The sequence below is a fragment of the Mus pahari genome, chromosome 1, assembly GCF_900095145.1.
Source record: "Mus pahari chromosome 1, PAHARI_EIJ_v1.1, whole genome shotgun sequence".
NCBI classification, from domain to species: domain Eukaryota; kingdom Metazoa; phylum Chordata; class Mammalia; order Rodentia; family Muridae; genus Mus; species Mus pahari.
Window position 1 is genome coordinate 24,447,517 of NC_034590.1, and position 12,725 is coordinate 24,460,241.

General features: G+C 42.0%; 1 protein-coding gene across 2 annotated transcripts in view; it reads left to right on the forward strand.

The window, feature by feature from the left end:
- Gas2 (growth arrest specific 2) overlaps positions 1-12,053 on the forward strand; it is a 141,214-nt gene extending 129,161 nt beyond the window's left edge. For both annotated transcript variants that reach the window (XM_021197949.2, XM_021197957.2), the window contains exon 8: positions 10,819-12,053. In XM_021197949.2, coding sequence (XP_021053608.1) covers positions 10,819-11,037 — 219 coding nt within the window. In that variant the 3' untranslated portion in view covers positions 11,038-12,053. The remainder of the gene's footprint in view (positions 1-10,818) is intronic.
- Positions 12,054-12,725: the final 672 nt, after the last annotated feature.

The window sequence follows — 12,725 nt, forward strand, 5'->3', positions numbered from 1 at the left end:
AGGTAATAACAGAACTGTAACATTGAAGAAACTTGGGCAAAATAACTACTACTAGAGATCAGATTGATTCCAGATGAAGGGGAAGGAAGGTGGATAAGTAAAATTAACCTCCTTTCAAAGAGCCTTACGGGGCGGCGTGGAAGAGGTGCAGGCGAAAGGGGGGCAGGGTTGACATTTGAGAATGAGGAAATGAAGACACTGAGAAGTGCACAAAGGGGATTTCTGCAAAACTGTGAGAGCTGGAGAGGCATGGAGAAAGGCAGACATGGAGTCTGAAAGGGAAGCTAAGGGGCCACTGCACAGGGAGAGATAGGCTGGTGTATCTAGAGAGCTGTGGATGGAAGAAGGAGAAGGTGGGGAGGGTGAGGAAGAAGCATCCATGACTGGGATGAAGAGAATGAAATCCAAGTTCTTTGGGATGATCTTTTATGAATCCTCCTAACCTCTAATGCTTTTTAAATGGCAAGCATTAGCAATAAATTGTTCAACAAGGTTTCCATATGCATGACCTCCACGATGCTTAAGTGGGCAGGTGTCATTTAGCCTGGGTCGTTCAGCCCCTCTGTGGCTTTCAGTGAGCCTTTCTCTTCTTAATGGATCTGGATGGTCACCATTCAACACTGTATGTTATCTGCTCTCCACTGGACTGGGAGGCACCTGTCTGACAGACCTGCCTACAAGAAGTGGGTCACCAAATTTAGATTCTGAGATACTGTATGCTTCCGAACACCTAGTCAAGCTTGTTCACTGTGTATTTTTACAAGGCATCATAATGTGAGCACAAATATTGTTTTTAGAAGGTATTCATCTGCTCTCCAGAGAACAACATTAGAGTAATTTATAGGACTGCAAACTCTACCATAGTTTCATATCACTCTGCAATGACATATGTTATAGTTAGACAACTGGGAATTCAGCTGTCTGCCTCTGGTTCTCTAACACATTCACAAACAAGACAGCAGATGTTCAGCAGATGGTTTGACATCAGGATTTTCGAAATAAGTGATAAGGTCATAAGGCTGCAGAACGAACTAAGGTACCAGTGACAAAGAATGGTGTTTGGCTTCTACCTCACAGAGGTGAGGATTTCATCTTAGGTTTTCATAAAACAGCTAATCACAGCCCAAATAAACAGGCTCAGGAAATCAGCCCTCAATGCTTATTACCTCTATGAAGTTCCCAGCACACCTCTGATGTTCCCACCTTTCCCATAATAAACTTCAGAGAGATGAGATGCAGAAATAAGAAAGGATGCTATCATTTGCTCAGTCTCTACCAAGAGTGCCAAGCTGTAATCACCACTCTGTATTATTCTGACAATTGCACATCTTTCCTTGTTCCTCAGTTTCCTTCTGAGCAATGGATATTTCCTTTTAGATTCATTGAGACAGAGATACTGATGGGTAAACACGAAGACACCGTGTCTGGAACACAGAGGTTACTTAAAACTGTAGAAAGTTGAATGCTCTGGCAACTACAGAATCACACCTTATCAAGACACTGACTTGTTTCATTCTGTTATCACAAGGGCTCCACCTTGGCAGGCTGGTGTTACTGTTACCTCTATCTGGAGAGAACTGGAGCCTCAGGCTCATGTAGACTTGGCTTCTGAGGGCCAGTGATGTGGCCCAGCCTCCTCTGTAGAATTATACACTGGGCTAATGCAGTGCACATGCCTTTATTTGACAGCTGTATAACTGTATTGCCTCAAATGGTGAGATCCAGCCCCCCAAAAGGAATAAGCTTTGTATCACAAAGATTCTACTAAGGTGTGAAAGAAAATATTTCTAGCTTGTTGTTATTGTTATTTCCTTCTTAGAATTGTTATTTCCTTCTTAGAAGAAAAGTGCGTGTCTGAGGCTCATTTAGAAACCTCTGTCTCCTGAAGCTTCTTTCTGGAAGCAAGTATGAGGCAAGCAGTTCACAGAAAGCATACAAGTGATGGTGGGCAGAATGTTGTAGCTGCCTCTGCTGGAGACTGTGTGGGAGCATTAGCTCCTGTCAATCCCTGTTGCCTCCCTGTGTAAGGTATCCTTTTACCCAGCTCTGCCCCAGATGCAATTAAGAGGGCTTAGCTGCGATCTAATTACCAAAGACCGAGAAGACAATGTCATAATAAATATTTTATAAGACAGTCAGTGTGGAGAAAGTGACAAGGTGGAAAACATTGCTGCTAGAAGGGGAAGTATTACCTTAGAAGGAGGATTTGTAAGCAGTTTATTCCAGAGTAGAACAGGAATTCAGCTGCTGCAAAGTTAGGAATCTGTTCAAGAAGTGGAGCCAGACTCCAGCAGCAACATAGAAACACACACACATATACACTCCAAAACAAAAGTATTCCTTGGATAACACAAGGTTTGGATGATTCAAGTCCACCTCTGTAATCTCTTCTAAAGCCAGTGTCAGCCAGGCAAGAGCCAAAGGTCAGTGCTAAGCAATGCTGCTGCACAAGATTGGTGCCCCATCAGGTGTCCTGCTGGCTCCTGAATGTCAACAGCAGCGTTTATAAACCAGATACTCTGTAAACACTATGAACTTTTCAGTGATTTTAGTAGAGGGAGTCACTAAAAAGGAAATTTGGGTATTTCTGAATGTATCCAACACTTTGTTTTGACAAAATGTTAAAAAGCATTCTTCTACTCAGTGATCCATTCACATGAAAGGCAATGAATAAAACCATTTATTCATTAAAAATATAAAGTCACAAGGAAAGAAAAGAGAGAATTTTGGTGGTTAAAATTGCAATGTAGGTAGCAGTACTTGTCCAGCATGTATAAGGCCTGTGAGCCACCCTCAGCACTGCATAAAGAGTTTACTTGGAAAGGGATAAAACAGGTCTACAAGCCCACAGAAGAGGCTTTTCAAAAGAACCTAGACAAATCATTCCTGGAAACTACAGAAAACTTAGGTTTAGAGCTGCTTGTTAATTCCATGAGATGAAGAGGGCTGTGTGGCTGAAAAGACAATGGCGTGACACTGCGTAGGGGCTGTTGGGTCCCACAGACTAAATGTACCAGCCCAGCAAAAGAGAACAAAACTGAGTCTGCAGAAACTGAACCAGATACTCCAACCCAGGGTAGGACAGGGCACAAGACAGAGGCCACCTCAGCACCCTCAGGTAAGTCCACAATGTGAAGTGCTCCTTGCTTTATTCTCCGATTTTCTGTAAGATACATCTTACAGAATATACCCAAGATTTCTCTTCCACCCCCTTCATTCCAAGACCAGGATTCCTACTTCTTCCTATTTTATCACCGTGGTTTCTTTAACCCTATTAGGTACCAAACAAGCTTTCTCAGTGTTAAAGTTTTCTCTTTTGTTTAACTTCATCTCTAAATCATTCTTAGCCTAGAATCTATTCTTTAGCAAATTCTTCCAAAGCCTTGATCACTAAATAGTTCATGAACTCAGAAGAAATTTATAAACAATTCTCATTAAGCAATATACAGGAATAAAATTCCTTTGTATATATAAACATTCAAAAGTACTTTAAATTTATGTTGTACATTTCCTAACCAGCTATAAGCCTATGAGCCAGAGCAAACAGATATACCCAGCGGTGATGGTGTTCGTGTCTTAGGGATGGTCAAGAGTTGTCTAACTCTACTTAGGAGAGAACCATTCCTGGAAGTGTAAACTTAGTCAACTACTCATCCTGGCGAGGAGAAACTAAGATGCCACTTTCCTAAACCAGTATAATTACCAACTGCATTCTAAGTACTTGTCATTTTAGCCACAGAGAAGAGTGTTTCTCATCCCTCATCAAAGAAACTTCTTTTTGTACCAGGTGCAGACCATCACAGAAACCCAGAACATGTCTAAAACGACTGAGCACAGGGAGTTCAACTGTAGATGATAGATGTATAACAACAAAACTTCTGTTTTCATCTTCCACATAGCTGAAACCATTGTTTAATCTATGTGGTTTTATCTGCCCAGAATCCAGTCTATTTCATATTCTTATCTCTCCATTTGTTCCCAGAGTGGGTAACGATTGGAGTGCTCTCCACATTGTTCGGTCTTCTTGCATCCAAAGCAGAGAACTGAAAATGCATCCCCATCTGTTCTCTAAAGGCTGGTCACATGTTAGCATATAAATGAGACTTCTGTTCCACAGGGCTTCTCAGTTTCCCGCAGGGAGGAAGGCACAGGCCCTGTTTTCAATGCCGCATATAACTAAGGCTCTTGGGAACATCCCCAGAAACCCAGAATTCACTTTTCAGACACAGACAGTCAAAACTGCCACACTGACTGGTTATTATGTTTGTTCTTATTTTTGTTTGTTTGTTTTTTGCTCTTGAATTTATGTTATATTGAGAAATCCTAGTAATTATTTTTATTTAGTCATGGACATTTTTCATCAGGTCTTCTATTTTGTAATTTGATGACTTCCCCATTCTATATTCTCTTATTTACACTTTTACCTGTGAGTTCCTCAAGGCTTTCATGTGTATGGCACATGCATAGTCATGTGACACATACATGTGCACTTACAGAAATGCTCTATTTATATTACACTTCTGTACAGTAAACACAACACACTCCACTCTCCTCCTTTTCCACTTCAGGAACATTTTGTATTTGTCCAACTACGGTGGGCCAGAATATACAACTACTTCATGTCTCCTACATGATATATATTTTCATATAAAATTCATGTTGTGGGGGCTGGAGGTGGGGCTGGAGCACTGCCTGCTCTTGCAGGAGGACACAGGTTTGATTCCCAGCATCTATATAGCAACCACAACTGTGTGTAAGTCCAGTCCCAGGTGATTTGATAACCTCTTCTGGGCTCTGCCGGCATCATATACATGTGGTACATAGACATATATGCAGGCATATACACCCAGATATACAAACTTATAAAAATAAGTATCAACAAAATTTTAAAATATATTTATTTTTTACATGTAATCATATGTGTGTGTGTTTGTGTGTATCTCAGTGTGTACACTGACATGGGAGTGAAGATGCCCTTGTCTGCCAAAGAAAGTGAACCATAGTTCTTTGGAACTACAGTTAAAAACAATGGGAACCCAACTTGGATCCTCTGTAGGAACAATACTAACTTTTAAAAGCAGAACTATCTCCCCTGCCACCATGTTGCAAATCTTAAGATATGGTTTGTTCACCCACTTCCCTTTTCTCCCCAACAACCTGTTCCATGCAACAAAACCTGTGTTCCCGTTTGCAGAGTCACAAAGCTCAGGAAGTGTCCTTCAGGGCTCCACCTCCCTGTCAGTGAGTGCACGGGCTTTCTGATGTTCTGTTCACTGTGATAATGATAGAGAAGGAGCCCTCATGCTCTCCCATGACTGAGCATGCTTGCTTACCTTCCAATTCAGCTGGCCCTCAGTGATGTGTGTGTTCACTTTAAGAGCCTCTTAAACCCTCCCTTCTCTTGTTTGCTCCCGGAACTTTTGTCCACACTGTTGCCACAAGAACCATGCCCTTGCCTGTAGGTGACGTCTCGGGGTAAAGATGGCAATGGGACCAGCACACTCTGATCCTTCCTCCTATGATCTCTTTACTTTTACAATTTTTAATTACATGTCTGCATGTGGATAAATGCATATAAACACAGGTGCCTGTAGAGGCCAGAGTAGTTCATCTGACCCTTGGAGCCAGAGTGGGAGGTAGTTGTGAGTCACCTAACATGGGTGCTAGGAACTGAACCCAGATCCTCTACAAGAACAGTAAGTGCTCTTAGTCACTGAGCTATCAGTCAGTACAGCACCCCCACCCACCATTCTATTGTCTCAACAAATGCATTCTTCTCTTTTACTGTCTTTAAGTTTATTTATGCACCTTTATGAGTGACAATCCCTTAGTATCTAACCAGCTTGTACAACAAAATCAAAGCAAACATTTTATAACTTGGTTAAAGTCACTTCGATTATTTCCATACCTGAAAGCTCCTCTTTTCTTCTGGACATTAATACAGACTTCAGTAATGGGCATGGCTGTTTCATGCTTGGTTACTGGTTCAGTCACACTCCACATTAAAGCTGCTGGTCCACAACACCTCATCCATGATATGTGGCAGCTGAGATGGACCTTCAGTGAACTCCTTCGGAAGGAAGGGTCTCTATCCTGTGACACTAGCACCTACTATGCTCCTTCCACTCTTCTGGCATCTTCCTCACCCTCCCCACCTTCTCCTTCTTCCATCCACAGCTGTCTAGATGCACCATGTGCAGTGGCCCCTTAGCTCCACTTTCAGACCCGTGCTTGTCTTTCTCTCAGTGACGTTCTTTCTCTCCACAGAGGATGATATGGATTATTATTCATTCATACTGGGCTTTCTAAAAATGGACACGAATCAGTTCATCTTTCTCTTGACATCATTTCATGAATAATATAGAATATTTCAAACAGGCAGTTGGATGGAGTAGTATTAAGTATTAACCTTGTTAATTGTTATTGGATAAGCATTGTTCAGTCAATATCCCTTTAAACTGCATTTGATAATCATTGTGTGTCTAATGCTCTGAGGAGCCCCAGGCCTTTGCTGGGTACTCAGACAATATTTGTTGAATGGTCAAACGAAGGAATGGACTTTATTTCTCTTAGAAAATGTAGAGCTGTTAAGTATATGTAGAAAGGTGTGTGAAGTTTTGACTATTTCAGAATAATGTAGCAAATTTAGAGTTTAGGCTCTGACAAAGACAAGTGGGACGTCTGACCTGTTGTGTTTGTGGTAATCTGAAACAGTGAGAAAGGATGAGAGAACTGGCAGCTGGCCTAAGAGTGTCAGGTCCAGCAGGCCGGGGAAGGAAGGATGGGTAGAAGATTATTAAAGATCTGTCACCTTGTCACTCCAGGGATGCCAATTCTGCCTGGACCACCACTGCCACCTTGTCTCTGCCTGGCTGCAAACCTGCTGCATGAAAGAGGATGAGACATAGCCTTACTTAGATGGGTGCACAGCAGGCAGTGAAGAACCACTCTCAGAGGTTCAGCTGAGGCAGCAGAGTAAAGACTGCTCCCAGTGGAAAGGCTCCTGTGTCCTGGGGCAGAGTGTGGATTAGTGAGAGCCAGGCTGAGAGCATCATGGAGTAGGACTTGACCACCCTCCTGCTGCTCTTGATGTTGGCAGGTGCCTGTAGGAGCAGAACTAGAGAAAAACAGATTCAGCAGAGTTAACCCAGAAGGGGGAAGGAACCTGAGGCATTTAGTAGGGATTTTGAGCTGGGACAGACATGGTCCTCTATGCAGACCTCCTCCAGAGATGCCACTAAACAGATATGTCAAATATGGGCATGGAGCCTTTAATGTTATAAACTTTGCCCACGGAAAATTCTTTTGCTACTTGGTATTCTTCCTGTTTTTAACCTGAGGCAATTTTGCTTGTTGTTTATGTGACACAGCACGGTCACCTTGACCATGTTGGCACAAGCATATTCCCGGTAACCCCTGATCCTTCTGGGCGTTTTCCGTGACGGCTTTTGTAGTTCTGTCAAATGTAGTTATCTGTGATCTACATGTAGACTTTCCCTTCTAAATGAAGAAGGAGTTGGTTGGTTTCTAGTTCTAAGCACTCATTAATGACTCTAAGAAGAGGGAGAGAAGCACTTTTGGTTGCTAAAGTTCTTGGTACCTGCATATAATCTGAGCCCTGCCTGCCTCTGCAGGGTAGGTAGTAAACCTGAAGTAGCAGCCTTCTTTCTGGACTCTTACGCAGATAAAAGCCAGAGCACTGGGTCCCTTGGGAGGGCAGAGGCAGGGAAACCTGATTTTGAATGTATATCATCCTGTCACTATACCTGAACACTTGTATCTGAATGATTACAACTATAGCCAGATAGTCTTCTGAAAGTAAACTTTCTTAGGGTATATCTATAAATTATTTTAAGCAAGATCTTAATCTGCTCCAGCTACGTGTTGTTATTCCTGATATTGATGATTAGTGTGATGGGCTAATGCCCCAGTGGCCAATGATCAGAAGGCACAAAAACCAAAGTCTAGACTGGAAATAGTGAATGCAGTTGGGAAACGGCCCGTTTGTTCCTGCTGCTCACCGCTTTCTTTGTGACCTTGCACAAGTTTCTTGCCTTCTCTCTTTCCTATGTAGAGAGCAGAATTCTGCTAACGGGATCATTGTTTAGGCAAAGTGAGTATAACCTATGAGAGCATCAGATGGGCTTGCGATTGGCAGTGCTGTGAGATTGTGGATATGTGATTCCAAAACTGAGAGCTCAGGTGTTGTAAGGGCAAACAGCAAAGGAAAAAGCGCCGCAGCAGGGCCTATTGTAGCCCAGAGCTTGAGGGGTGTCAGTCAGTAGTCTTTGGATCAGGTGAACCTGGGGGGGGGGGGGGGGCAGAGCACTGTGGAGGGAGGAGTGTGGGACAAAGACTGCTCACTTCATGGTGGAACGCCGAGAGGGACTATGAGAGGGTGCCTTAGTGGTACATCTCCTCTGAAAGGCCCATCTCCTGTATTGTAATCACCTCTCCATAATATCATCATGTGTTGAATCCATCAAGGGACTAGGCCAGTGCTTCCAGGAGGACCAAGCTCAGAGTAATTTAGCTTATATCCAGTTAGTTTGCGTTTAGGTTGAAATGTAGGGGTTTTGTTAATGAAGATGTGGTGGTGCAGGACTCTCCTTTGAAAATGAGCACATATTTAAGTAAAGGGGGCATAGAACTTAAATGTCTGGAATCATATACCTGTCACTGTGACCTTAATATCTTAATCCCATACTTGAAACTCAAAGATTGACCACAGACTTCTTAGCACATTACAGTGAGGTCTAAATGTAAGAATACCTCCCATAAGACAGTCTTGAGCTTCTTATCTTACAAAGGGTGTGACATATGGTGTGGTGAAAGAGAGGTGTGAGAGAAGATAATGCGCTCAGGCCCACCTCTCCCCATTTCAGGATGGAGTCAGTATTCTTTGAAGTGTGAAATGCTAGCTAATATGTGTGCCCAGGGCTCATGGGCAAGCTTTCCCAGCTGCTGCTTTTCAATTTCCATTCCTTTTGTTGTTGCTACTGTGATATAGCTTAGGTTAGGAGCAGAAGAAAACACACACACACACACACACACACACACACACCTTGTGTCAAATCAAAAGAGAAGCATTTCAGTTTTGAGGGGAAAAAAATCAGGACAAATTTTTGAGAAAACAAATCACATTATTGACCTGTGTTACCAGTGCCTGCATTTTGGGCTGTCAAGTGGATCTGAGTGACTGATATGCCATAAAAATATTTTATAGGCAGCTAGTCTTGTCTGTTTCTAAAAGGGAAGACTTTTTTCTAATTTTGTGGTAAGTGTGTTTTAATGTGGGGTTACAAAATAGCATCTGTATACTATTTCCCTTAATGGTTTGGGAGGAGGAGGATGGCCAGTCATTCTTGGGAGAGAGTCACCTCTCCTGTGATTGCCTTCAGAATGCAAGAAAAAGCAAAGGTCAATATCTACAAGGAATGCAGGATCAGATTTCAAAATGAGGAGATAAATACATGTGTCCCCTGCACCTAGTCCTCACAACCATTTATCCACAGTAGAACCTGGAAAACACAACTGACTCAACTGTGGTGTCTGTTACTGCTGAAGCCAGACTCAGGGCCCATGTTCTTCATGGAACTAGTTAGGCCCAGTAGTCTCCATTGACCAAGTCAGGACAGTGAGCCTAGAGGAGCTGCAGGGTGTTGAGCAGACTGTCTAACCATGCTCAGCTGTTGGCTGGGGCAACAGTATTGTGCCGAGATCCCTCTCTGCTGCAGAAGCGGAGGGGATGGTTTATTTCCTGCGCTCTCCATGCTCAGTGGACTATATTTCATATTTACATTTTTCAAGCTTCTGCAGATTTGTCATAGAACCTTCAGAGTGCATTTATATGATGAAAATACTTTGGGCGGTAAAGGATTTTTCACTTTTTCCCAGAGTTAAAAACTCTGTTAGGGCTGGGGTGCAGCTCACTTTGTAGAGTTGCCTAGCACACAGGAGGCCTTGTGTTCAGTCCCCACCCCATGTCCCCAGGTGTGGTGGCACTTTCCTGAGTATAGCACTGGAGAGGTAGAGGTTGGAGCTCGTGATGGCTCCCTAGCCTGGAGGTAAGTTTCTGTTGTCTTTATTTTTTTGAAGGTGTGTGTGTGTGTGTGTGTGTGTGTGTGTGTGTGTGTGTGTGTGTGTACTTAGTTTTGTTTTGGCTTTGTTGATGTTTTAAAAAATGTATTTATTTAAATCACTATCCACCTTTCCAGGGGTCCTGAGTTTAATTTTCAGCACCCACATGGTGACTCATGACCATAAGGCTTTGTTGATTTTAATAGGTGCATTCTGAAGTTATCCGGAAGACTAGTGTCAGTGAAAAACAAATATATCACTCCTTGAAATGATTCAAACTGGATTTCTGAGTTTGCAGTAAGTCTGGTTTACACAGTGAGTTTCGGGATGGCCAGAGCTGTTACCATCATTTGTTAACATTATCTCAAAACCAGAGACTTCTGTGCTCTCTTGAGTTCTTGTGGAGAGGGAAATATGACCCACTGGGAAGGACGGCACACTGGTATGAGCTGAGGCAGAGGAGTGGTAGTGGGCCAACACAGAGCTTTCATATGCATCCAGAAAAATATACACGGATGCTCTATGCTGCATGACAGTTAGATTCCAGATGTTTTCCCTGGAGTCATCTGTACACAAGGTTTATTTCACAGGCCTTGTCCCAGGCATATAGAGTGCACCACATGGATACTCAAGGAAGTAAGGCAAGCAGTGCTAATTTCACTAGCCCTGGGAGTTGCAGTGAGGAGTTGCTGGTGCAAACTCTCCAAACCTGACCATTTTACTGGTCTTTCCTTCCAGATGCTGCACAACAAGCATGTGATGGTCCGTGTGGGAGGAGGCTGGGAGACCTTCGCAGGCTATCTGCTCAAGCATGACCCCTGCCGCATGCTGCAGATCTCCCGTGTGGACGGCAAGACATCCCCTGTCCAGAGCAAATCCCCAACCCTGAAGGACATGAACCCCGATAATTACCTGGTGGTCTCTGCCACCTACAAGGCTAAGAAGGAGATTAAATGAAACCGACATCTGAAAGAGGACTCATGCAATGGCCTGTGTCCATTCTTCAGTGTAGTCAATGTAGTTCACATGCTCTGAAAAACCACACATCAGACAGGAAAATACTCAAATGGTAGCACTATTTATTTTTAATGCATCTGTAGAACTTGCCTATGGAGAAAAATTCTGAACTCAATGAAATCAGACAAACTGTAAGCAAATCATTATTTCTCAATATGTGAACATAGTATTTAGAACAAACCTTGTTAGGAACTAAGTACAATCATTGAAGGTGATCATGACTAAGAGACTGTATTTTCATATATGGGTAGGGCAACAGAAAGTGCCTGCTGTATGTCTATGAGCTAAAGCACCCCAGAAACTTTTATAATGGCGGGGATTTTATACCTATTTTTTACAAAGCAACAATGTGATAATGTGCTACTAAAATATGTCTGAGAGCAATATATAGTACAGAGTTTTCTCAGCCATAATACTTAACTGGAAAGGCCACTTCAGAGATGTTTACATTGACTTGGAAGATTGCCTTAAAATCCATCTCTGATCCCTGACCAAACCAACCGCTGGGGTACTTGGATGTTGCCTGTGCAGCCCCTTAGGAAAAGCAGGTACCTTTTACACACAGAGAAGCTGTGTTTAGGATGATCACTTAGTGAAATACACATACCTAAGCTAGCATTCATTCACATTCTGATGTGTGGACTGCACAGTCAAATTCATCAACCTTGTGATTTTGTTTATTTCAAGCATTTTCTTATTAAAATTATGTATCTTTAGTTAGTCCTATTTTGCTATGCTGTCTCATGAAGTAAAATTCATGTAGTGAATTATGTTGCAGACTTGTATACCCAGGACAGATCTGTTTTGTATCAATAAACAACAAGATATTGTCCATACTGATTTAAAAATTAAAAACAAAAAGTTAAAAAAAAAATCAAAAAACAAAAAAACCACACATTACCTGTCTCTGTATCAGTGCTTCACTCTTAAATAAAGTTAATCTTCAAAACTACTAATTTCCCAGCAATATGAAGAGTGTCAAGTTATGGCTGTGTAGACTATCTTCTTGTGGGTAAGATGAATGTAGGTGGTGTTTGTTCGAAGTAGCAAAGAATATTGACTTGAATTTTTTTTAAATGGTGGAGTTGACTTATTATTTCACTATTTTCAAATAAGTAAAAATCCATCTTCCTTGCTGCAAATCCTCACAGAGGTTTTTTGTTTGTTTGTTTGTTTGTTTTAATCTGTATGTCATATGACCAATTTAGTCAGACATCCAACCTATTCCCGGGGAACTCTTTAGCAGGTAAGGTGTAGGGTAGTGAAACTGAGGAGGTGTCATGAGTCTAGAAAAGCATGACAGTGAGAAACGAAAAATAAAGACAGCCTACAGCTTTGTGCCAGGTACGATCATCTTGGCATAAGAAATAACTCTACTGTCTTTTGAAACATATGGCATTTTTTTAGTAACTCCATCTTTACCAATTAAAATCAACATTAAATTTTGCACTGTTATTGACACTCTTTCCTTTACAACTTTCTCCTGTGTCTAAATTTTTCTTTCAATAGTGAAAATTTAGTTATAAATAAGTGTGGCTTAGCAAAAATAATATGAATCTCAGAGTATGAGTTACTGTTTGACAGTTCGATCGTCAGAAGTTTGGTATGGCTTTGCTGAGATAAAGCCA